Genomic DNA, 27,200 nt, shown 5'->3' on the forward strand with positions numbered 1-27,200 from the left:
TACTCTAAGAACCATTGACGAGAGAACAATATTTCAGGGATCAAATTGATGATTCACCCATATACCGTCCGTATCTGTTTCTCTTAACGTTGTTCCGCGACCGTTTCTTTCACTACCTTAGTGCATCCCTTGTTTATTCATAACTGAAATTTGTAACCAAATAGTTTCGTAAGAAAAATAAATGGAATTGAAAATTGCCACAAGAAAACCAATAACAATTAAAAAATGATAATTATTAGATGCCCTGCAAATTGTATAAGTCAGCAGGCGACTCAATGCAGCTTTCCACACGTTAAACAAGAGCTCGATTGAGTGGATACAACGAAGCATTTCGTAGCCATAAGAATAAAGGCTCACTTCTGAGTATCAACCCACGTCCTAGCCTACAACAAATATTTATAAATCTAATAAATACAGCAACCTAAACTTTTGTAGTCAACCTCACCGTCTAAACAATCTCCACTACTATTGTTTTCATGATTTTAAATTATGGTCCAATTCCGATTGCTGTCACCACAATCCTTCACATTGCAGAAAAACACATACTAATGCGTGACAGGAGTTGTTGTCATGGCAATAAAACAATTGCGAACTTTTTTTAAAAATTGTTTGTAACCTGTAAGAATGTGTGCAGAGATTTCATGTACGAAGGAATTCACACCTATCGTATAGGCCGATGGACAACTCTGGCCCCCATTTTAAGCAAAAGAATTAGAATAAATATTATAAAGTCTTGTGAGATCTGCAGAGCTGACAGTCCATTCATGACCCTGCAATGTAAGTGGAAGAACCGTATTTATTTCCTCAAAACTCTCTTCTACTGCTGCAGCCTCTCTTCGTCTCCCCTCTTTCCAGAGACTCTTAACTAACAACTCTTTGGTGGCAGAGTCAGGCACTAAACCAGAATTCTTCATGTCTTCAAAGAGCCTCCATGCTAGTGCAGCTCTATTTGACGTGCAATAACCTTGGATTAATACCTTAAACAAATAAGCATCTGGCTCTAGACCGCTCTGCCTAACCATTGCAAAGAGCTTTTGCACTGTTTTTATGTCCCCAAGCTGTGAAAAGTACAGCATTAGGCCTGAAAATGTCTGGATGTCTGGGCAAATACCATTTAAAATCATGTCATCAAGCATATCCAAGGCATCGGAGTTTCTTCCACACTTAGTCAATGTTCTTAGAAGAGACGAATACAGAAGCATCAGGTTTACATTTGATATGGGACCGCAAAGTATTCGATCGTCATTGAAAACCTTCATAGCAGCATCAGCATTTTTTGAAATCCCATAAAAGTCAATGATCAGCCTGATGGTGCTGAATGGTAGTCTCATTCCCTCCATTCTGATCTTGGAGATGAGTGTATTAACCAAGTCAGTACGTCCATGGCGTGCTAGTAGGGTCATGATTCTTTGTACAGTGTATATGTCATGAGTAAATCCACTTTGATTAGCAACCCAGCAGAAAAAACTCCATGCAGCTTCTGGTGTTTTGAAACTTCTAAGCATCTTGCAAACCAACCTTGTTGTCCACACAAAGTTTGCACCCTCTAGTGCTGCTACCTCATCAGGACTCCAATTCCGCAAGGCACTGGCCAAAGCCCGTGGGTCCAGCCACGGTTTTAAATGAACTCCATCAACAAGATCACATTGACTAGCATCATTTATATTCTCGTCTTCAACCTCAATCTCATTCTCATCATCCTCCCCGTCACCACCATCAACAGAATAACTTACGCTTCTGATTCTCTCATCTGGCAAAATTCCTCGCAGTAATTGCTCCTTATCTTCAAGAATTCCCTCCTCCTTCATCTGCTGCAGCAACAAACTCACGCGTCTACTAGGAAGTATTCCATCAACCTGCATTTCATCAACTAAAATTTTCACTTCATCAAACCGTTTGCTACCTACAAAACCCTCTAGCAGTACGGAATACTGCTTCAAAGTGCGTTTGATCCTCATCAAAGGCAACAGGTTAAAAACCTCCAATGCTTCTGATAACATCCGGGCCTTCACAAGGTGCTCGATTATTATAGTGCAGCTCCTGCAATTCGGCAGAGACCCTTCATCAATCATCCTCTGAAAAACTTGTACAGCCTCCGAGTCCTTTCCCATTTGAGCATAAAGAGCCATAACAATGTTATATGATTCAGTGCAGAGATGGTTGCTCTCGAGTGTATACTGTTCCCACACTTGAAGGACAGTGTCGAGGTCCCCAGCTGCAGCATGCCACTGCATGAGATTCATGGAGCTGATCCGAAAAGTGCCGAATCGGTTGGCTCGGATAGCATCAATGAGAGATTTGAGCTCGGAGCATCTACCAGCCTTGGCAAGAACAGTTGCAAGTGCATGGAGTGTGTGGTCGGTGTGGGAAAAATTGGAATTCTTTTCAAGGGCATGGACAATGGAAAGAGCGGAATCTGCAGAAGGGGAAGAACGAAGGGCATGAGTGAGCACGAAAGAGTCAAAAAGACGGTGGTTTATGAGAGAGGGAAGAGAGGCGTCGGGGTGTTTAGAGCGTAGAGTGAGTCTAATGGAGTCAATGAGTTTGGCACGGTTGAGGTAGTGAGAAACTTTGGTGAGAAACGGTTCACGACGACGGATATATGAACGAGCTTGCACTTGCGAGCTTAACCTGTTCAACAGGTTAACCTCGCAAAAGAACGGCCTCAAGTGCATCCGCATTCACCACTGCCAAGGTTGTTTATGCTTACCATTCATAATCCAGGAACCGTTAAGATTCTTCGTTCGGTGACGCAAATAATCAAACACTTGGTGTGCGAAGCCGTGGATGAGCTGATGATACACGGACAAACGAATTACACAAGCCAGGTTCAGCGGGCTCAAATCTTTCTTTCTCAATTGGTGTGCTTGAAAAATCAAAACCTCTTTTACCAGGCCCAACGATAGTGGGACATTACGTGCATTCTGTTTTGGGCTTGTAAATCCTTGATAGCCCATTGGGCTAAAAAATATGTAGAGTAGGCCGTAGGATGATTAATGAACAAAGGCTGAATGCATTAGAAAGCATGGCTGTTACTTACCTTATCAATTTTCTTCCAACGTTCCATCATATTTTTCGAAATTATTTTTTCCGAAATTGGACGAAAAAGTGAGTGAGTTTCTTCTGAAAAAATATTTTCAGAACTAATTTAGTTTATTTAGATAATAAAATTTGGAATGATAGAGTGCAGGGAGAAATTTGATGGGATATAGAAAGAAAATTTCCGTAAACATTGGTTTTGAGTATGAGAATAAGGGTAGTTTATTTTAAGTATTCTTTTTTGTTGTTTTTAATACGTTTATATTATTTTAATTTAAAGGGTGGGTTAGGATTGGTCTATGATCTGGGTAAACCAGATTCATTCAACAAATCCAAACAATTATTGAGGCTACTGTATTTAAATTCGTATAACTTGCAATGTGCTGCTTCAACAAATGAGTAGAGTTATAAAGTTTGTAGAATGGGATGTGAACAAAGAATGATAAACATTGGATTGTTGATAACATTGGTCTTATCGAAACTTAAGTGTCTGCTTTTTTGAAATCATATAAGCACTAGAATAATTTGCAAACTTGATTGAGTTTTGAACAACTAACACCTTTTTGAAACAACCATGTAGAGATATATTTGTAAATCCTCATGAAAAACGTAGTTTATGCGGAGTTGGTGTAGATGCTAGTTGTTGGTAAAAATTGTAGACAACGAAGCCTTTTGGTTGATGATATTAATAAATATTCTTTTACTTTACATGTATACCAAATATATGTATATCTACAAATCTTTATTCATCAACTTCTTATCAAATTTCTTGTAAAATTGTGTGTTTTTCAAAAGTATATGAAGATGTTTTAGGAAATCATATAAGGAGACATTATGTTAATGATGAGTAACATTTCTAGAAATACAATTTTCCTATATTTAACTAGACAATTTCTCTTGCATCGTGTTTTAACAAACAAAATTGTATTATGTAGCTTTAAAAAAAGTTTTTTTACCATAATGTGTCATTACAAAGAAAATATTAAATTATGGATAAAAGTTATCAACAGGAAAAAAATCATTGATCAAACAAAATTTACTAATGAATTTTAGAATTTTAAAATTTTAATTATCGATGAAAATATTTGTTGAAAATAAATTCATTGGTAATATTCGTTAGTAAATATTTTTTTATTATAGTTGAAAATATTCGACAGTAATGGTTCCATAACATCTATCGATAACTTATAATGTTTATTTCCAATGAATATTTACGTCAGTAAATTTTGTTAGTAAAATAGGCACCAAAATTTTTGCTTTGAGCTTTGACTTTGTTGTAGTAAAATTCATCAGTAACTTAATGTTTTTAAAATCGACCAACAATATTCATAAGAAATTTATCATATTTAACACTAACGAATATTTTTGTTGTGAAACCCCTTACTAACTTATAATGTTTATTACCGATAAATATTTTTGTCAATAAATTTTGCTAGTAAAATGGATGCTAAAGTTTCTGCTTTGGGCTTTGCAAAATTTGTTGTTTTTTTTTAAATCTCTAAGTAATTTTGTCAATAAATTTACACTAATTTTTTTCGTCAAACTTAGACAAATATTTGTTATAAGTTAATTGGAGATGTCCGAGAAGGAAAAAAAAAAGAATAAGAGAAGAAAAAATTGGAGGAAGATGAAGTGACTATTGTCACAGAGGTAATGACATAGGTAGATGTGACAATGATAATAACGAGGAGGAGAAAGAGTAAGAGTAAGAGGAGGTGGAAGAAGAGATGGTTGCAACGATGAAGGAGGAGGATGAGAAGAAGAGAAAAAAAGAAAAATACCAAATCACAATATTTACTCATAAATGATTATTGTCAAATTTTTATATTGATTAATTAAATTTATCAAAAAGTATATTACTGGTTGATTGATTTTTTATCGTACAAAATTTTAAGGATTAAGTATGTTTTTAGTTCCCAAACTTTGACTCAAAATTGAGATTTGTCCCTATCTGAAACTTTGATACATATTGGTCCCTAAACTTTAGAAATAAATGAATATAATCATTTTAACCCAATTATGTTAACTTTTTTTGACGTGTCGAATGCTTTTCATATTAGTATTGGAGTTTTTTTACACTGTTTGACACATTCTTGGTTCAATATCGACTGAGGAATATGTTCGACCCTTAAAAAAAAATTAACGTAATTGAGTTAAAAGAACTATATTCATTCATTTTTAAAGTTTAGGGACCCAAATATATTGAAGTTTCGGACAAGAACGAATTTCAATTTCGGATCAAAGTTCAGGGACTAAAAACATACTTAACCCAAATTTTAATTTATCAAGGATTTTAATGATAACCCATATATTTTGTTTGTTGTTAAATCTAATTTTTTTAATTGATGAATGACATTGTTAAATACCTTTAAATTAATTGTTTATTTATATTTATATCGTTTTGTATATAAATGTTAAAAATAATTATCTTTTGTTTTTATTTGACTGCATATTCCATATGCTATTTTTTTATAATGATTTTTTTATTAAAATTGGCATTAAAATTATTCTAATATAGTAATATAGGATCATGTTAATATATTAATAAAGCAAATATTTTTATTAATAACTTCGACGAGAAATAAAAAAAGTAATTAAATTTTTAAATTTATACAGTTTTTTTATAAAAAAAAGCTTATTTAAATAAAAGAGTAAAGTAATTTTTGAAAAGTACTAGACACTTTTTTTTTATATTTGTACGAAGAATGACCTAAGGCCAAAGTTGTTTACCATTACATTGTACTTATCCATTCAAATTTTTAAACCTAAATTTTGGAAACATAACCAATCGAAATAAATTTAATCAGAAATCAAACACTATAATATATTCGGAAGTTCAAACTATATTTAATAATCAAAATAGGAAAGTCAAACGTCAAGTAACCACTAACTTACGGCCAAAACCACGGCAAGAATATGTTTTTTATTCTATATCTTCTCTCTCATCTCTTTTTATTCTTTATTCTCTCGCTTCTCTGTCTTCTTTCCTCCTTCTCTGTTACTTCATTTAAACACGAAAAATTAAAATGATTTATAAAACAAGTTAAAAAGTTAATAAATTTTAAATAAAAGCAATTCAAAATACGCATTTCAAATGTTAAATTCAGTATCCAGACCTATCCAGACCCAACCACGTATTTAGACGAAAGCATACTTAATAAAATGGATGATTAAAAAAAATTATAATCTTATTAAAAAGGCAAACATTTCCAAAGTCACTTTTACTTGAGATAAAAGAAATGATGAGTCTAATTTTATTTTATTTTTAATGTTGTTAGTCTTTCCACATTTAAAAAGCCATAAATTATGTTTGCGTAAAATTGTAAACAAGTTTGCTAAATATTAAACAATATGCATAATTTATTAAATAGTGATACAGTAGAAACTAATATTGTTTATATGATCACTTAATAATCACATATCTTATTAAAATATTACTTATATTGTTATTATTATATTATTATAAAATAATTGTGCAGGGTGGTATATAAAGAAGTTAAAACCGTCATTTTCGTAATTTATTTGTAAGAAAAAAAAATCAGCATGAGAAGATGAATTATTTATCAAAGATAATAAAAGTTATACTAGAGTTGTCACCTCTACACAACTACAGTAATTTTGAATTTTGGAAGAATTTGGTTGATATCTTCCCGATTTTTGAATTTTGAATTTTGGAAGAGATATGTTTCTCGATAGTACTTTCTTTCCAAGATCATTGATATCTTATTCAACACAAATAGACTCTATCATGTTCCATTCAGTAAGGACCAATCCTAACATTCTCCTTAATTGGAGACGCCAAAAATCATTTCATATTTATTTACATGTTGCAAAACATATTACTTTTTTATTTTGTTTTTTGTTTTTTTTTTCTTACGTTGGTTTATATTTTTTCAGCAAACAGTTTAAGGTACATATGTACAAGGATGACAATAAGTGAGATGAACGCTGATTTGACTGTTTCCTAATTATTTCTGAAGTAAAATTTTATTCACATCCCTTATCTGCATCATTAACGGTTCATTGTATAAACGACATATTTCCATTTCAGTTTCCATTCCATTCAAGAGAAAGAGTAGCTTCGAATAGAAAGAGTGTAACACAGATGCTTAGACGACAAATTATTATTAATAAGATGAATATATGAAAAAATGTATTTTGTTATAGAATCGTTAGAAGAAAATTAATTACATACTGCCACTGGATATTTCATCGGAAAAATAATGCATTATTTTCATTTATTTCCTTTCATCCTTTATTTCTTGACATACGTAAAGAAATAAATGATAAAAATTAAAAAATATAAGTCATACTATTATTCTATTTCATTTTGTTCAAAAGAGAAGAATACTCTAATGACAGTTTCTACTTTTACTTGGTCTTCAAGCAGACCTTGGACTGCAAGTTGTGATTTTTTTATCCCAAAATGCATCATGATTTACATAAACTATTGCTGGTGGCATTAATTTCTGCGACCTTACACAAAAACAGTAACCGTGAATTTTCACTCTTGAGACAGAGAGAAGAAGAAAAAATTAGAGAAAGATTGTATAAATAGGAGGAGCTCTGGGCAAAAGATATAAACACTGAAGAGGTCACACTCTACAAAGACATGGAGGTTCAGTTCTGCTTCTTGGTTATTGCCTTCTTCTTCTTGCTACTGAGTTGGCTTAAAAGATATTACAAGCTAATTAAACCTAATTTCGCTCACAAACTTCCCCCTGGCCCAAAGAAGCTACCTCTCATAGGAAATCTCCATCAACTAGCAATGGAAGATTCATTTCCACACCGTGCTCTTAGAAAACTCGCTCACAAACATGGACCTCTCATGCACCTTCAACTTGGTGAAATTTCTGCAGTGGTAGCATCCTCCCCCGAAATGGCCAAGGAAATAATGAAAAATCATGATGCTGCTTTTCTGCACAGGCCACAATCTATTGCTACAGACATTTTTACCTATGGGGGAATGGATATCGCTTTTGCTCCCTATGGTGATTACTGGAGACAAATGAGAAAAATATGTGCGTCAGAGCTTTTAAGCGCTAAAAGAGTTCAGTCTCTGTCTCACGTTAGAGAAGACGAGGCAGCAAAGTTTATAGACTCAATTCGAACATGGGAAGGTTCAGCAATCAATATTAGTAGTAGGATTTTGTCGTTGATAAGTGGTTCTGTTTCCAGGGCAGCGTTCGGGGAATACGAGGAGCGAGATGAATTTGTTGCGTTGATGCGAAAACTAATAGCAGCTTCGGGAGGATTTGACCTTGTTGATTTGTTTCCTTCAATAACATTCACGCATTTCATAACTGGGAAGAGGGCCAAATTGGAGAAGTTGCAGAAGCAGGTTGACATGGGATTGGAGAACATTATCAAAGAGCATCAAGAAAAGCACAGAAGAGCAAAAGAAAGTGGGGCTCAAGTAGAACACGAAGATCTTGTTGATGTTCTTCTCAGAATTCAACAAAGTCACAGTCTCGACGTCAAAATCACAATGATAAGCATCAAAGCTTTGATATTGGTTAGTAAAATCTGCAAAACTTCCTACTTTTTAATTAAATCTATACACCACATGAATTTTTTTATTTTTATGAAGATGGATAACTATGTTTTCATGAAAACTTTGCACCTTCTATTATTTGTCTGTTCGAAAAATAAAACCTTTTTTGTATAACAAAATTTAAACTATTCACACGCTGTTTTCTCAGTTATCTCATCAAGTAGCATGCATGAGTTACGTACGATTGCGATTTTTACTTTTTTTTAATTACGTTTTTGTCTTTGACTACTTCATATTTAATCATAAAAATTTAGTAATATTTTAATGTTTAAGAATAAAATAAATTTGACGAGTTCAAATCCTAAGTTTTAATGATCACGCGTGTTATCATAATTTCATTGTCACTTCATATGTTCTTCAGAAAAAAATATACGTTCAATTTCTTCTAATTTTATTTATATCTAATTTCCCTTTCTTTTTCTTTTTCATATATATTACTTGTTATCATTTATTATTTTCACTCTTCATTTATTCTATTTTTTCTTACTCTCTATTGCTGTACGAATTATTTTAAAGTAAAAAATAATAATAATCTCGTGCCCCAAGTGTACGTGTGTTTACTTTTCTTTCATAACAAAAAATAATAAAATTATAATTACAAAAATAAATATAAATAAGTTTTACAATTAGGTAGTTTTTATTTATTTTGTAGATGATTTTTATTTATTTAATTTACAAAATTAATTAAATTTTTAAAAAAGGGTCAAATTTGAAAAAACAGTTAAATTTAAATAAATCTGTAACTTAAAGATTAAAAATGGAGAAAAAAAGTGGATGGAGAATATTCCCTTTATATAGACATAGATAAAATATGTGTATTTACTTACAAGAGACACTAAAATTCCCTAATCCTTATACAAAGTTTGTGTAGTTGGTCTCATTTCCTAATATGAACTTACAGCTTTTACAAGTGTATTAATCCTCTGACAAGATTGTAAATAAATCATTACCAAAAAAAAAAAAAGCTTACAATTTAAATTTAAACTCCCTTATATAATTTATCATTAATCGAATAGCGTAAATTATACACGTTAAATTCCATTGAGAATTTTATTGACCGAAGATAAACTTGTCCTACAATTTTCATATAGGAAGACAACAAGTGAGAGCACTAATCCTAAATATATACTTGACTCTTTTTTTTTTTTGTTTATGTTTACTTTTTATATAAAAAATAGGTTTAATTAGTCGGATGTTACCCACTTGTGTTCATATATGTTAGTTTAGTACTCGCTTTAAAAAAAGTGTCAATCGAGTCTTAATTTTTGAAAAAGTATCTCAATTAGGTCCTCTGCAGATAAAAATTGTTAACGCCGTTAACTTTATTCATGACTTTTACCACTGAATTTTGATATAAATATCAATACTTAATTTTGCAAGTCATTTAAGTTATTTTAAATATCAATATTGTTACTGTCGTTAATAATTTTTTTTGAGAAAGAAACGTGATTGAGACATCTTTTTAAAAGTTGGGACTCAATTCACACATTTTTTAAAACGGGTATCAAACCGACACATTCAAATGAAAGTGAGTATCATCTGACTAATTAAACCTAAAAAGTAAATAACACTGTCTAATTTAATACAAATTATTCATCTTATTACCAAAAATTATACGAAAACTATTTTTTGATTAGGATGTATTTAGTGCCGGAACTGATACTTCAGCATCAACACTGGAGTGGGCTATGACAGAAATGATGAGAAATCCAAGAGTGAGGAAAAAAGCACAAACTGAGTTGAGAGAAGCATTTAGAGAAAGGAAAGTAATTCATGAAAGTGATGTTGAGCAACTAACTTATTTGAAGCTGGTGATGAAAGAGACATTGAGGTTACACCCACCTACTCCATTGTTGCTCCCTAGAGAATGTTCTGAACTAACAGTCATTGATGGGTATGAAATACCTGTGAAAACAAAAATCATGGTAAATGTGTGGGCAATCTGTAGAGACCCGGAACATTGGATGGATGCTGAGAGGTTTGTTCCTGAGAGGTTCGAAGGTAGTTGTGTGGATTACAAAGGGAATAACTTTGAGTATCTCCCATTTGGGGCAGGAAGGAGAATGTGCCCAGGCATAACATTTGGTTTGGCCAGCATTATGCTTCCACTGGCTCTGTTACTCTTTCACTTCAACTGGGAACTACCAAATCAGATGAAACCTGAGGATATGGATATGGCTGAACGCTTTGGATTGGCTATTGGGAAGAAAAAGGAATTGTATTTGATTCCCTCTGTTTATGATCTTTGAGTGCGTCTTTATCAAACTCACTTTCATGAGTCATATTTTAAGATCAAATTTTAGGTGTTTTGTGAACTGGTAAGTGTGTATCGTCTTTCTTTTTTCTTTCAGCGAACGGGTATATATACAATGGTATAATAGCTACTGCAGTTATTGTACAAACAAATATTTACATAATTTGAGTTAAATATATTTTTGTTTTTAATTTTCGGTAAAAGTTGAATTTTTTTTTTAATTTTTGTGTACTTTAGTTTAAAAAAAAAGTGTGGATTGAATTATTTTATTAGATTTTGTTACGATTCAAATTTAATTTAAAATTACGTTTAAATTATTTATATTATTTGACACATTTTTTTACTTTTATATTAATTTTAAAACATGTTTGAAATATTAAATAAATTTAACAAAAAGTTTCAATCGAAAAAATACTAATTTTAATTTATAATAAAAATTAAAAAATTAAAAACATATTTAACCCAAATAATTATTAAATATTTGATAAAAAAATCATTTTGTCCTCCCCTCATTTTATATCTTTATCTCCAGTATTTTTGTTTCCTATTTTTTATACTTTTACTTTAATGAAAAGGTATATTAAAATTCAAATAATTTTTAATTGTCTCATGACTTAAATTTTTATATTCACCAATATATATATATATATATATATATATATATATATATATATATATATATGCAATTATTAAATATGGTTCATATATAGTATTTTTATAAAATAAAAAACATGAAATTTAAACTTAACGTATTGTATTCGTGAAACTGAAATTTTTTCCATATTTAATATTTGATAAAAGTAATAAACAGAGAATTTAAATTTACCCTGTCGTATTCATGAACTTGGAAGATGTAGTTCTTATTCAATATTTATTAAAAAATATATGTAAAGGAAACGTAAACATTACCTAATCCATGAAATTGGAAAACGTGTTGGGAATTGTCATGGAAAAGTCATCTATTAACTGTTAATTGACAGGAGCATTTTATTCCACAATAGAATCTCTACATTTTTCTTATTTTCTTTAAAGAATCTATGACTTGAATTGATTCAAACGATGGACTCCATAGTTTTAATACCTTATATAATGTTCAAATTTAACATATATAAAAGAACTTAGGGTTTATGTATTAATTGATTTTACACGCCTTAATGCTCAGTTCACTTTTACTTATTATTCATTTAACTTTCAGAAACGAGATTATTATTCAACTACATAATTTAAATACATATTTTATAATTTCACCGGAGAAAGTTTGTTTTTGCTTTCAGAAACGAGATTATTATTCAACTACATAATTTAAATACATATTTAATAATACAACCACAAATTAAATATATTTTTGGGATACTGTGATTAATTAAATATATAACAGCAATGAAATGAGTTCAGACCATACATAAAAAAACTAACACCACTTTTGACTCAAAATTTTAAAATAATAAATTTATAAACTTAAACTCATTCATACGTTTTCAACCCAACGTTACTTATACATGGTAGAATACGGTATAAAGCAGTAGGTTTTATTTTCCTAGCACCTAATGATTTAAAGCTAAAAAGTGAAGTTGATAAAGATGAAGTCAGGGATGATAAAGAGAGGGAATTAAACGCAACTCGTTTTCCCTGCTAATGACCACTCCGAAGTGTTCAGACATATCCATATCCTCAGCTTTCATCTGATTTGGTAGTTCCCAGTTGAAGTGAAAGAGTAATAAAGCCAGCGGAAGCATAATGCTGGCTACACCAAATGTCATGCCTGGGCACATTCTCCTTCCAGCCCCAAATGGCACATACTCAAAGTTATTCCCTTTGAAATCCACACCATTACCTTCGAACCTCTCTGGTACAAACTTTTCACCATCACTCCAATATTCAGGATCTCTTCCAAGACTCCATGCGTTTATCATAACTCTCGTCTTTTCTGGTATTTCGTATCCACCAACCTCGCTTAATTCACTGCATTCTCTCGGGAGCAACAAAGGAACTGGTGGGTGTAACCTCAACGTTTCTTTCATCACCAACTTCAAATAATTAAGCTCCTCTACATCACTTTCATCAATTCTTTCCTTTTCTCTAAATGCTTCTCTTATCTCACTCTGTGCTTTCTCCATCACTCTTGGGTTCTTCACAATTTCTGCCATGATCCACTCTAAAACTGACGCTGAAGTATCAGTTCCCGCCACAAATATATCCTACAGTCAAAATATTCAAATCTTTTCACAAACATTTTGGTAAGGAGATGAACACGTGTGACATATATTAAGGTAGATTTAGGAGACAAGCGTTTTTCGGTATTTATTTACTAACCAATATCAAAGCTTTGATTTGTGTCGTCGTCATTTTGAGGTTGGGATTGTCATTTTGTTGAATTGTGAGGAGAACGTCGACGATATCCTCATCCTCCACTTCAACGCCGTCTTCTTTTGCCTCTCTTCGTTTTTCTTCATGTTCTTTGACAATGTTATCCAATACCTCGTCAACCTGCTTCTGCAGCTTCTCCAATTTCGCCCTCTTCCCAGTTATGAAATGTATGAATTTCAACGAAGGAAAAAAATCTACTAAACCAAATCCTGTTGCTTCTTCTATCACTCTTCGCATCAAAGGCACAACATATTCTTGGTCCTTGTATTTTCTACCAAAAGCTGCCCTGAAAACAAAATCACTTATCAAGGAGTAAATTTTAGCAGTAAGATTGATGGGTGAACCTGCTGATTTTCGAATTGAATCTATGAACTTTGCTGTCTCCTCTTCTCTAATGAAAGAGAAAGACTTGACCCTTTTGGCGCTCAGAAGCTCCAACACAGATATTTTTTTTATTTGTCTCCAGTAATCACCGTACGGAGCAAAAACAATATTCATTCCTCCATAGGACAAAATGTCACCGAAAACAAATTGAGGCCTCTGCACAAAAGCAGTATCATTGGTTTTCAATATTTCCTTCGCCAAGTCGGGGGAGGATGCAACCACTGCAGAAATCTCACCAAGTTGGAGATGCATGAGAGGTCCATATTTGTGAGCAAGGTTGTAGAAAGCACGATGTGGAAGTGAACCTGCTCCTGATAGTTGATGCAGGTTCCCTATGAAAGGTAGCTTCTTTGGACCAGGGGGGAGTTTGTGAGACTGGTTAGGTTTTAGCTTCTGATATTTTGCAAGCCAATGCCACAGAAAAAAGAGGGAGATGATGATAACCAAGAAGTAGGTTTCAGCTTCCATGGCTTTATAGTTCATTGTCTGTTACGTGTTTCTATTGTTTGCCATGACTGCTTTCTATTTATAGAATTTTCGATCCGCTCCGCTTCGACAACAATTTTCTTATTATAGCTGAAAATATTTGACATAATGGATCCATAACATCTATCGATAACATATAGTGTTTTATTGGACAAATATTTTCAAGAGTAAAATCTAGCGGTAGTTTATAGTGTTTATTTTCAACGAATATTTACGTAAGTAAATTTTATCAATAAAATATACACTAAAGTTTTTGTTTTGACATTTGACCTTGTGGTAGTAAAATTTATGAGTAACTCAATATTTTTAAAATCGACCAACAACATTTATGAGAAATTTATCATATTTAATACTAACAAATATTTTTGTTGTGAAATCCCCTACTAACTTATAATGTTTATTACCAATAAATTTCGTTAATAAAATGAATGCTAAAGTTTATGTTTTGGGTTTTGCAAAATTTGGTGGTTCCTTTTTGTTTTTTTTAAATCGTTGATAACTGTATTTTATTTTAAATCTCTCAATAATTTTGTCAGTAAATTTATACTAATTTTTCCGCCAAACTTAGAGAAATGTTTGTTATAAGTTAATTGGAAATATCTGAGAAAAAAAATAGAAGAAGAGAAGAATAAGAGAAGAAGAAATAGGAGGAAGATGAAGTGACTACTGTCATAGAGGTAATGACAGAGGCAAATGTGACAACGACAATGACAAGGAGGAGAAAGAGTAAGAGTAAGAGGTGGAAGAAGGGATCGTCGCAACACGAAGGAGAGGATGAGATGAAGAGAAAAAAACAAGAAATTCAAATCATAATATTTACCCGTAAATGATTACTGTCAAATTTTTGTATTGATTAATTAAATTTATCAACAGGTATATTATTGGTTGATTTTGTATCGTAAAAAAATTTAATTTATCAAGGATTTTAATGAAAACTGGTATAATTTGTTTGTCGTTAAATCTATTTTTTTTTATTGATGAATAGCATTGCTAAATACCTTTAAATTAATTGTTTATTTATATTTATACCGTTTTGTATATAAATGTTAAATAATTATCTTTTGTATAATTCTTTTTATTTGGGTGCATATTCCAATTGCTATTTCTTTAAATTTGGTTTAATTACTTTTTTGTGTTTGTTTTTGTTAAAAAATGTCAAATTCATCCTCCAGTTTTTTTTTAGTCTAAATTTGTTTTTGACTTTTGAAAAATTGATGAAATTTGGTCATTTTCAATAAATTTATTAAAACATATTAATGAATTTTCATTAAAATTAACATTAAGATTATGTTAATACACTAATATAGGATTATGTTAATACACCAATAAAGTAAATCATTCTTCATTAACAAGTTCAATCTTAATTAAGGATTATTGATCCATTTTAAAAAATTTAATGAAAAAGACAAAAATTACATATGTTTTTTGAAAATCGAAGCCAAATTGAATGATGAGAGGACCAACTTAATTTTTTTAACAAGAAAAATCAAAAGAGTAATTAAATTTTTAAATTTATACAGTTTTTTTATATAAAAAAATGCTTATTTAAATAAAAGGGTAAAGTGATTTTTGGAAAGTACCAGGCACTTTTTTTATATTTGTGTGAAGAATGACCTAAGGCCAAAGTTGTTTACGATTACATTGTACTTGTCCATTAAAATTTTTAAACCTAAATTTTGAAAACATAACCAATCGAAATAGATTTAATCAGAAATCAAACATTATAATATATTCGGAAGTTCAAACTATATTTAATAATCAAAATAGCAAAGTCAAACGTCTAAGTAACCACTAACTTACGGCGAGAACCACGGCAAGAATCTGTTTTGTATTCACGGTCTATTATTTATGTTCTCTCTCATCTCTGTCTTCTTTCCTCTTTCTCTGTTACTTCATTTAAAAACGAAAAATTGAAATGATTTATAAAACAAGTTAAAAAATGAATAATTTTTAATAAAAGCAATTCAAAATACTCATTTCAAATGTTAAAATTCAGTATCCAGACCCAACCACGTATTTAGATGAAAGCATACTTAATACAATGGTGATTAAAAAAAAAATTCTAATCTTATTAAAAAGTCAAACATTTCCAAAGTCACCTTTTTACTTGAGATAAAAGGAATGAGTCTAATTTTTTGTAAATGTTTTTAGTCTTTCCACATTTAAAAAGCCATAAATTATGTTTGCGTAAAATTGTGAACAAGTTTGCTAAATATTAAACAACATGCATAATTTATTAAATAGTGATACAGTGGAAACTAATATTGTTTATATGATCACTTAATAATCACATGTCTTATTAAAATATTACTTACATTGTTGTTATTATTATATTATTATAAAATAATTGTGCAGGATGGTATATAAACAAGTTAAAACCGTCATTTTCCTAATTTATTTGTAAAAAAAAAAAAAAATCAGCTTGAGAAGATGAATTATTTGTCAAAGATAATAAAAATTACGCTAGAATTGTCACCTTCTACAAAACTTCATTAATTTTGAATTTTGGAAGAAGTATATTTCTCATCTCAGGATTTTTCCAAGATCATTCCAATCTTGATTCAACGCAAATAGACTCTATCATGTTTCAGTAAGGACTAGCTCCAATATTGTCATTAAAAATTTGATTGCAGACATAAAAAATTATTTCGGCTATTTGGCCACGTGCCGAAGAACATGGTTAGCAAAATAAAAAATAATTGCAATGAAATTTGGGGACTGGGAGAAATTTTATAATAACTTGCCCAGGATGTTTAGCAAGTTGTCCAAGACAGTAATCTAGGAAAAATTTCCCGATGCACAGGTTTTCCAGTGGGTTAATGTTAATGGTAAGAATGACGCATCAAACTATACTATATTTGTGTAAGGTGTGTAACGTGAGTTATTTTGTTATTCAACTTATGCATTTTGTAGCACCCCATTTAAATAATAACCTTAATTAAATGAAATATCATACAGATTTATATAAGGAGCAAAGTTGTGGAGTATAGACACTACTCTTTATAATATTTGAGGTACTAAAATAAAATACTGAGACACACTATGATGTCATAGACCAAATCAGATAGAAGTTGAACAGTACTTAAAATAAATGACCAAAGAACATGGCAGTACATGGGCTACAACTCTAAAGAAACTCAGACAAGCAAGATTTGATCCAATATCAACTAGGCAGTGGAATCTCCATTATCCTGTTGACCATAAGGAGTTCTCGCATCTGCTCACGTCAATAAATTGATGATCATCGCAAAAAGAGAAAACCACACACAGAGATCATACAACATGCAAAATGGGTAAGCTAGAGTAGAAAATGATTTATCATACCATTACATGCAATTTGATATCCAAGGATTCATACCTCAACCAAACATGTGATGACTCGCAACCAATACACTAAGACTCAAGACACGATTTATCCGGATACATATAAAATTAGTTGGATTCAGCAGATGTTTGCACTTGTGGTGGCCTTTACTGCTCTAATGAGCTAATAGTTATCGTGTTTCATCCCCCACACAAAAGGTTAGCCTTAAAGTGTTCCAGGCCTCCTACTACTCTCACCACTTGAGTCAGTACGCTCTACGTGAGACTAACTGACTCTTTAGAGTGTCAGGATGCAATCCTTACTAAATTATATAAATGAGGCACAAACTCCCACTAACAAGGCTCATGGAATTATGTCCTAGTCAAATGAGGCACCACCATGAGATCTCACTTAGAGATTCACAGAATTACGCCCTGACCAATGAGGCACCACCACGAAACTATCGTGGAATTACGTCCTAACCATACTAACATCATGTTCCATCAATCAATATAGAATCATTTTTCATGCCAATTCCATGCCACTTTCATAACCAACCATTCCATACATGTCACATGCCAAGATCATGTTAAATTTATCCATCACAGACCAAGCATCATTTTACTCATACATATTCACCTAATTCATGCTTTACAAGATTACTCAATCCAAACATATGGCAAACATCCAAGTATAGAGGAAAACAGAACTAAACACATTCTCGCCCAACTTCTCGCTTAGGCTGACAGGTCTCGCGAGAGGTTTCCCTCGTTCAGGCGAGCTCCCTTCACCTAGGCGAAAGCTCGAGGAGTGGGAACAATTGCTTCTTGTGATTTCTCGCTTAGACGAGTCCTCCTCGCCTGAGCGAGACTGCACCTCGCTCAAAACAGAGATTCGTCGCTTAAGCGACAGCTCGAGTAGGAAGCCTGGGCGAGCTTCTGTTAGTCTCGCCTAGGCAAGACGTGCTCGCTTGGGTGAGAAAACTAGTGCTCACCATTATTCTCTCGTGCAACAGCCAAATATTCGAATCAAATCATGCTTTAACATATTCCAAATCAAACACAACGATAACCAATACATACAAACACGAAACAAAAGTAAAGCGAGCAAAAAATCGCAAGAAATAGAAAACCATAGTTTCCCTTACCTGGAAAATGCTACCCAAGCTAGTAAGTACGACAGACCTCAGAGCAGATTCACGAACTAAAAAAATGGCAGAACGGTTCAAAACGGGTTACTAAGGTGAACCCTAGCTAGAATCATGACAATAGAGCCAGAAACAAAAAAGGTACGATTAGATAATCAACTTACGTGAGTAGGAGATGAGTTTTGAGTTGGCGCGACCAAGAGAGGACCAAACCCTAACAGAGTTTCTGTTGAGGGGAAAAGGGAAGAGAAGTAAAGCATTCTTTTTGCAAAGTGAACAGGAATGAGAGGGTTTGGTTGCTTTAGGGATCAGGACACTCTATGTAGGGATGACAACGGGGCGGGGCAGGGACGGGTTTCGCTATCCCATACCCATCCCCACAAAAAAATTCATCCTCATCCCCATACCCAAACTCAACGGGTATCAAACTTTTGTCTCATCCCCATCCCCACCGGGTAACGGGTATAATCTCGTACCCATACCCGTACCCGTGTTCTAACAACTTCAATATTAATTTTTATAAGAGAAAAAAATTACGGTAAAGAAAACATAATATTATCAAATATTCAATATTAGGAGGATGATTGTTTTTTCCATATCAAATACTTTGAAATAAATTATAATTGTCTACATGTTATACTTGAATACCAAATAAAATTTCATGAGAACCAAAACATTTATTAAATTTGCAAACTACAACATTAATGAAACTTAGTTTATAAAATTAAAAAATATTTCAAAAAAATATAAAAGGAAAACAAATATTCAAATTAAAATATATTTTAAATGTTTGTTTAGTTCAATTTTTTAAATTCTAATGAATCTCTTTTTTATACACTAATAAAAGTTATAATACATCATTTAATCAAAATGACACAAAGAACAAATAATAAACACAATAATAAAATTTTGACATAGATTTTGTATCTTTTAAACTTCAATATATGTTGGATAGTGACAAAAAAATATTCATAGCAATTACATTAAATTTTTATATCGTAGTAAATAAAAGTTGTTTATACAATTAAAGTGAAAAAATTACAATATGATTAATAATGAGTTATAAAATAAATAAAAATTAGATAGAATATATCAAAATATTATTCTATATGATGAAAATAAACAATAAATAAAAATATTAAAAAACTAACAAATGTGTGTTTTAGAAATAATTTGAGAGACTATCGAAAGAAATCGCACAAAGGAAATCAAATGTATAATTAAGGTATGATAAGATGAAAAATATCTTAGAGAACAAATTATTAAATTATGTTTGAAGTGGTTAAAATTAAATAGAAATATCATTAGTGCCCAAAAAATTTGTCACTAAATTACAAATAAATTAGTAATTAAATTGGTCACTAAATCAAGTACCGATTTAATCATTGAATCGGTCACTAATTTAATCACTGATTTAGACAATAAATCAACTACTACCACCAATGACGAAAAATAGTGATTGATATGGGTTAATGACTAAATCAGTCAATATTTCATGTTTTTCTTGTAGTGAATTATCATATATTATTCCTAAATATCATTATATATATATATATATATATATATATATATATATATATATATATATATAATTTTAACCACTTCAAACATAATTTAAAGTAAAAAAATTACAGTATGATTAATAATGAGTTATAAAATAAAAAATAATTAGATAGAATATATCGAAATATTATTCTACATGATGAAAATAAACAATAAATAAAAATATTAAAAAAACTAACAAATGTGTGTTTTAGAAATAATTTGAGAGACTATCGAAAGAAATCACACAAAGGAAATTAAACGTATAATTAAGGTATGATAAGATGAAAAATACCTTAGAGAACAAATTATTAAATTATGTTTGAAGTGGTTAAAATTAAATAGAAATATCATTAGTGCCCAAAAAATTTGTCACTAAATTACAAATAAATTAGTAATTAAATTGGTCACTAAATCAAGTACCGATTCAATAACTAATTTAATCACTTATTCAGTCAATAAATCAACTACTACCACCAATGACGGAAAATATTGATTCATATGGGTTATTGACTAAATCGATCACTATTTCATGTTTTTCTTGTAGTGAATTATCATATATTATTTCCAAATATCATTATATATATATATATATATATATATATATATATATATATATATATATATATATATAATTTTAACCACTTCAAACATAATTTAAAGTGAAAAAATTATAGTATCATTAATAATGAGTTATAAAATAAAAAATAATTAGATAGAATATATTGAAATATTATTCTACATGATGAAAATAAACAATAAATAAAAATATTAAAAAACTAACAAATGTGTGTTTTAGAAATAATTTGAGAGACTATCGAAAGAAATCGCACAAAGAAAATCAAATGTATAATTAAGGTATGATAAGATGAAGAATACCTTAGAGAACTAAGAAAACTTTTCAAATATCAACATATATACTCAATAGTTGAAAAATAACAAAAATTATTTTAATGAAACAAAAGAGTTCTTCAAATTAAACAAAAATTAATAATAATAAGTAAATAATTTTTTTTATATTATCTTAAATTGAGAGTATAAACATTCTCATGTGAAAGGAAAATATATAATAAATAAAAATATTAAAAAATAATAGAAATATTCAAATGTGAGGCATAAAAAAATTTTAATTAACATAAATCATTTTAACATAATTACATAAAAGTTATGATAAGATAAAAAATATATTGAAGATGCGAATGAGTTTCATGACAAACCAAATAATTAAAAGAAATAAAAAATAGAAAGTATATATATATATATATATATATAGTTAATTAATTAATTATGAATATTTTAATAATTTAAATGGAGATGGAGATACGGCGGACACAGGTATTATGGCGGGAATATGTACATCCCCATACCCAATTGAAAAAGTCGGGGATTCCCTATACCCATACCCATACCCAGTCAATGCGGAGATTCTCCGTCAAAACGGGAACGGGTTCGGACAATACCCATGAAGACGAGTTTATTTGCCATCTCTATGGGTCAGCTTTAGACCCACCAAATTTTGAGGCAGTCTTTGAATATTGAAGCTGAAATAAGAGGACCTTACACATTTAAGGATTTAAATATTGCAAATATGTTGTTCAAAATATTCACTGAATTCTTTATTTAATCATTTTTTTTAATCCAAACATATTTCCAATTTTCTCAAATATTTCATTTAAAACTCGTATTTCTTAAAACAATATTAAATATAATGAGATATTTGCAAATTTTTACGAATAAATATAAGTTTAAAAATACTTAAATTAAATTTTTATATTTAAGTCATATTTTTATTGCAAGAGAAAGAATATTTATTTAAATGTTTCAAAACATATTACTTTTTTATTGTTTTTTTTTTCTTACACCTGGTGTATATTTTATCAGCAAACAGTTTAAGGTACATATGTACAGAGATGACAATAAGTGAGAAGAACGCTGATTTAACTGTTTCCTATTTATTTCTGAAGTAAAATTTTATTCACATTCCCATCATTAACGGTTCATTATATAAACGACATATTTCCATTTCAGATTTCAGTTTCCATGGTCGCATTCCATTCCATTCAAGAGAAAGAGCAGCTTCGAATAGAAAGAGTGTAACACAGATGCTTAGAAGATAAATTATTATTAATAAGATGCTGAACATGGGAAGGTTCAGCGATCAATATTAGTAGTAGGATTTTGTCCTTCTTTGTCGATAAAAATTAGAATTAATTTTTCTTTTAAAATTTTGTTCAATTTATTCTCTTTAAAAAATGTGGATTCATTATTTTTGACCAAATTTTGTTATCTTTTTAACCTATTTCATAATAACATTTAAATTGTTTATAATGTTTGATATCTTTTTGTTTGAATGTTAATTTAAAAACGTGTTTGAAACATTAAATAAAGTTAACAAAAATTTCTATATTTTGAAAAATGACTAATTCTAATTTATAGTAAAAGTTAAGAAATACAAACATATTTAATTCAAATAATTATTAAATATTTGAAAAAAAAATCATGTTACCCTCTCCTCATCTTATATATTTATTCCCGGAATTTTCTTTTCTATCTTTTTATAGTTTTACTTTAATAAAATGGTATATTAAAATTCAAATAATTTTTTATTGTTTCCAGTGACTTAAATTCTTATATTCACCCATATATTTATGACAATATATAAAAAAATTCTCTCTTTTGTGTTTACATTTCAAAATATTAATTTTATCCTTTAAAATATAATTATTTATTAAATTTGTGAAATTTGTGAAATTTGACCGTTACTTTTATAATTTTTTTATAAAATCGTCTATTTCTGCTATTCTCTTTTTCTTTATTTATCAACAGTTATTCTCTCATCTTTTATGATATATTTTACTTTATTATTAATAAATATAATTTTATTTTATATATTAACTTAACAACATTACATTATCATCACCTACTATATCATGTATATTTAAAAAAATACGTACACACAGACACTGTATGCTAATAATAATAATAATAATCATAATAATAATAATACAATTATTAAATATGTTTCATATATAGTATTATTTTTTAAATAAGAAACATGAAATTTAATCTTAACGTATTTTATTCGTGAAACTGAAATTTGTTTCATATTTAATATTTAATAAAAGTAATAAACAGAGAATTTAAATTTACCCTGTCGTATTCATGAACTTGGAAGATGTACTTCTTATTCAATATTTATTAAAATATATATATATATAAAGGAAACGTAAACATTACCTAATCCATGAAATTGGAAAACGTATTGGGTATTGTCATGGAAAAGTCATCTATTAACTGTTAATTGACAGGAGCATTTTATTCCACGATAGAATCTCTACATTTTTCTTATTTCTTTAAAGAATCTATGACTTGAATCGATTCAAACGATGGAATCCATAGTTTTCATACCTTATAATGTTCAAATTTAACATATATAAAAGAACTTAGGGTTTATGTATTAATTGATTTTACACGCCTTAATGCTCAGTTCACTTTTACTTATTATTCATTTAACTTTCAGAAGATTATTCGCAAGAGGAGGTACTGGAAACGAGATTATTATTCAACTACATAATTTAAATACATATTTTATAATTTCACTGGAGAAACTTTGTTTTTGCTTACACCTCTTCTCCGGTGACTATTCAAAATAATAGCCTAATTTCCACCATCTTGAATTCGATTTTGTAAAAATTAATGTTGATAATGCAATATCTTATCCATACAAGATAATATATTTAACCAAAATGAAAGAAACTGAGACTATGTTTGATTAAAATATATATATATATATATATATATATATATATATATATATATATATATATATATATATATATATATGTCTGGATGACTCTTTGAATAAATGTTTTTGATATTGTTATAGAAAACGAATTATAATATAAAATTATTTTTTAGTGAGATTATTGTCATGATAATGTTTTTTGCAACATCATATTTAAAACAAAATGGTATATTGTTGTCATTTGTCTCCATTTTTGTATATATTACTTTATGTATGAATTGAAACAACCTAATTGTCTTTATTTAATTTTTTTTTTTTACTGATTAAAGAAAAAAATGCAATATCTTGCTCCATACAAGATAATATATTTAACCAAAATGTTGGAACAACTTTTACTGATATAACTTTTAGTTAGTAAACTTAAAAATATCAACATAAATACTTCAATAAGAAAAGTCGCGAAAGCAATTTTAAGAGAAAATAAAATTTAAACAAACTAATTTGAATAAATAAAATTTTTTTCATTTTTTTACTCGATCCAAACTTGAACTCAATCATAGATGGTTTAAATCAATAAAAAAAATTAATGATATACATAAAATTGTACTTTAAGGGGGATAAAGCCAACATACTTTTATCTAAAAAGTCAAACATAAGGGAAAACGGTATATTTAATATCGAAATTGTCTTGTTTATAAACAAAAAAACATATAAAAAATTATGGGCAGTATCTCATAAAACTTAAAGCACAACAATTCATGAATACCTTTAACGTCAATTATATTAATATTAATTTTATTTATTTATAATTAGTTTTAGTTAAATTTGACTAATTTTGATACTAATTTGATATTTTACTCATTAAAAATAGTTAATATCAACTTAAAGTAAAGTCTAACTCTATTAGTTTCTAACATTAATTGAATTCTATTAACTATACTAATCTAACCTAACACGCGTATTTTTTTGAATATTCTAAAAGAAATAATTTTAAATTAATTAATATTTCACTGTAAATATAATTGAAAATAAACTGAAGGATCACACTCTTGATAGATTTTTCATTTTCCCACTTAAACCTATATGCAAAAGTGAGGGAGTATACCGAGGAAAAAACTAAAAATCAATTCAAAATCCTTCTTTTAACGAGAGCAAATTGAATATATTAATATTATCTTTTAAAAAACTTTATGTTTAAGATGTTTAAATGTACAACAACAATATATCCACGATGTCATATTAATTAACAATACAACCAAAAATTAAATATATTTTGGAGACACTGTGATTAATGTTTTGAGAAAGGATAAGAAAAAAATATAACACCAACGAAATGAGTTCAGACCATTAATAAAATTTTAACACCATTTTTAACTCAAAATCTTAAAATAATTCATAAATTTTTATCTTTATAAGATATCCTAACTTTTTTTACTTTTTTAATGTGAAACTTAATCTCATACATATATTATCTCAACCCAGTATTAAGTTGATATATCAGCGGAATATAAAAAAGGAGAGACAAACAAAATTATATAAAAAGAAAAATTAAAAATAAATAGGTTTTATTCCTGTATATGCAAAAGTATACTAATACACCCAAACATACATGGTAATACATGTTAAGTATTAAAAGACTCGAGGAATACATATACAGGGTACAATACGGTATAAAGCAGGAGGTTTTATTTTCTTAGCAGCTAATAATTGAAAGCTAAAAAGTGAGCTTGATAAAGATCAAGTCAGGGATGATAAAGAGAGGGAATTAGACGCAATTGGTTTTCCCTGCTAATAACCACTCCGAAGTGTTCAGACATATCCATATCCTCAGCTTTCATCTGATTTGGTAGTTCCCAGTTGAAGTGAAAGAGTAATAAAGCCAGCGGAAGCATAATGCTGGCTACACCAAATGTCATGCCTGGGCACATTCTCCTTCCAGCCCCAAATGGCACATACTCAAAGTTATTCCCTTTGAAATCCACACCATTACCTTCGAACCTCTCTGGTACAAACTTTTCACCATCACTCCAATATTCAGGATCTCTTCCAAGACTCCATGCGTTTATCATAACTCTCGTCTTTTCTGGTATTTCGTATCCACCAACCTCGCTTAATTCACTGCATTCTCTCGGGAGCAACAAAGGAACTGGTGGGTGTAACCTCAACGTTTCTTTCATCACCAACTTCAAATAATTAAGCTCCTCTACATCACTTTCATCAATTCTTTCCTTTTCTCTAAATGCTTCTCTTATCTCACTCTGTGCTTTCTCCATCACCCTTGGGTTCTTCACAATTTCTGCCATGATCCACTCTAAAACAGACGCTGAAGTATCAGTTCCGGCCACAAATATATCCTACAGTGAAAATATTCAAATCTTCTCAGAAACATTTTGGTAAGGAGATGAACACGTGTGACATATATTAAGGTAGATTTAGGAGACAAGCGTTTTTCGGTATTTATTTACTAACCAATATCAAAGCTTTGATTTGTGTCGTCGTCATTTTGAGGTTGGGATTGTCATTTTGTTGAATTGTGAGGAGAACGTCGACAATATCCTCATCCTCCACTTCAACGCCGTCTTCTTTTGCCTCTCTTCGTTTTTCTTCATGTTCTTTGACAATGTTATCCAATACCTCGTCAACCTGCTTCTGCAGCTTCTCCAATTTCGCCCTCTTCCCAGTTATGAAATGGATGAATTTCAACGAAGGAAAAAAATCTACTAAACCAAATCCTGCTGCTTCTTCTATCACTCTTCGCATCAAAGGCACAACAAATTCTTGGTCTTTATGTTTTCTACCAAAAGCTGCCCTGAAAACAAAATCACTTATCAAGGAGTAAATTTTAGCAGTAAGATTGATGGGTGAACCTGCTGATTTTCGAATTGAATCTATGAACTTTGCTGTCTCCTCTTCTCTAATGAAAGAGAAAGACTTGACCCTTTTGGCGCTCAGAAGCTCCAACACAGATATTTTTTTTATTTGTCTCCAGTAATCACCGTACGGAGCAAAAACAATATTCATTCCTCCATAGGACAAAATGTCACCGAAAACAAATTGAGGCCTCTGCACAAAAGCAGTATCATTGGTTTTCAATATTTCCTTCGCCAAGTCGGGGGAGGATGCAACCACTGCAGAAATCTCACCAAGTTGGAGATGCATGAGAGGTCCATATTTGTGAGCAAGGTTGTAGAAAGCACGATGTGGAAGTGAACCTGCTCCTGATAGTTGATGCAGGTTCCCTATGAAAGGTAGCTTCTTTGGACCAGGGGGGAGTTTGTGAGACTGGTTAGGTTTTAGCTTCTGATATTTTGCAAGCCAATGCCACAGAAAAAAGAGGGAGATGATGATAACCAAGAAGTAGGTTTCAGCTTCCATGGC

The 27,200-nt window shown here is 30.2% G+C and overlaps 4 protein-coding genes across 6 annotated transcripts; 1 reads left to right on the top strand and 3 right to left on the bottom strand.

Annotated features, from left to right (window-relative positions):
* Positions 1-3: 3 nt before the first annotated feature.
* LOC114166762 (Tetratricopeptide repeat (TPR)-like superfamily protein) lies at positions 4-2,843 on the bottom strand. Of its 3 annotated transcripts, none has more exons than XM_028051573.2 (2): positions 662-2,843; positions 4-143 (listed from the first exon to the last, which is right to left on the bottom strand). In XM_028051573.2, exon 1 carries the CDS (start codon positions 2,679-2,681, stop codon positions 699-701), a length of 1,983 nt encoding a protein of 660 aa, XP_027907374.1. In that variant the 5' UTR covers positions 2,682-2,843; the 3' UTR covers positions 4-143; positions 662-698. The 3 variants fall into 3 exon arrangements, 2 of the variants coding, with proteins under 2 accessions (XP_027907374.1, XP_085526311.1); XR_014993091.1 differs by having other exon boundaries at positions 9-143; positions 617-2,843; XM_085670185.1 differs by lacking the exon at positions 4-143 and adding an exon at positions 213-383.
* Positions 2,844-7,527: 4,684 nt separating this feature from the next.
* Positions 7,528-11,038, top strand: LOC114172996 (cytochrome P450 71D8-like). The gene is made up of 2 exons (XM_028057177.2): positions 7,528-8,554; positions 10,231-11,038. Exons 1-2 carry the CDS (start codon positions 7,652-7,654, stop codon positions 10,840-10,842), a joined length of 1,515 nt encoding a protein of 504 aa, XP_027912978.1. The 5' UTR covers positions 7,528-7,651; the 3' UTR covers positions 10,843-11,038.
* Positions 11,039-12,261: 1,223 nt separating this feature from the next.
* On the bottom strand, positions 12,262-14,106 carry LOC114174063 (cytochrome P450 71D8-like). The gene is made up of 2 exons (XM_028058805.2): positions 13,161-14,106; positions 12,262-13,045 (listed from the first exon to the last, which is right to left on the bottom strand). Exons 1-2 carry the CDS (start codon positions 14,079-14,081, stop codon positions 12,434-12,436), a joined length of 1,533 nt encoding a protein of 510 aa, XP_027914606.1. The 5' UTR covers positions 14,082-14,106; the 3' UTR covers positions 12,262-12,433.
* Positions 14,107-25,401: 11,295 nt separating this feature from the next.
* Positions 25,402-27,200, bottom strand: LOC114174085 (cytochrome P450 71D8-like). Its single transcript, XM_028058834.2, has 2 exons — positions 26,292-27,200; positions 25,402-26,176 (listed from the first exon to the last, which is right to left on the bottom strand). Exons 1-2 carry the CDS (start codon positions 27,195-27,197, stop codon positions 25,565-25,567), a joined length of 1,518 nt encoding a protein of 505 aa, XP_027914635.1. The 5' UTR covers positions 27,198-27,200; the 3' UTR covers positions 25,402-25,564.

Source organism: Vigna unguiculata, chromosome 2 (genome assembly GCF_037176805.1).
Source record: "Vigna unguiculata cultivar grain cowpea cultivar isolate G323 ecotype 2 chromosome 2, ASM3717680v1, whole genome shotgun sequence".
Lineage (NCBI taxonomy): Eukaryota > Viridiplantae > Streptophyta > Magnoliopsida > Fabales > Fabaceae > Vigna > Vigna unguiculata.

Bases quoted from the DNA above. Each gene is read 5' to 3' on its own strand.
- LOC114166762 (XM_028051573.2), bottom strand. From the start codon at position 2,681: ATGCGGATGCACTTGAGGCCGTTCTTTTGCGAGGTTAACCTGTTGAAC.
- LOC114172996 (XM_028057177.2), top strand. From the start codon at position 7,652: ATGGAGGTTCAGTTCTGCTTCTTGGTTATTGCCTTCTTCTTCTTGCTA. The intron at 8,555-10,230 runs GTTAGTAAAATC...TTTTTTGATTAG, and splicing joins GCATCAAAGCTTTGATATTG to GATGTATTTAGTGCCGGAAC.
- LOC114174085 (XM_028058834.2), bottom strand. From the start codon at position 27,197: ATGGAAGCTGAAACCTACTTCTTGGTTATCATCATCTCCCTCTTTTTT. The intron at 26,177-26,291 runs GTTAGTAAATAA...TTTTCACTGTAG, and splicing joins AAATCAAAGCTTTGATATTG to GATATATTTGTGGCCGGAAC.
- LOC114174063 (XM_028058805.2), bottom strand. From the start codon at position 14,081: ATGAACTATAAAGCCATGGAAGCTGAAACCTACTTCTTGGTTATCATC. The intron at 13,046-13,160 runs GTTAGTAAATAA...TTTTGACTGTAG, and splicing joins AAATCAAAGCTTTGATATTG to GATATATTTGTGGCGGGAAC.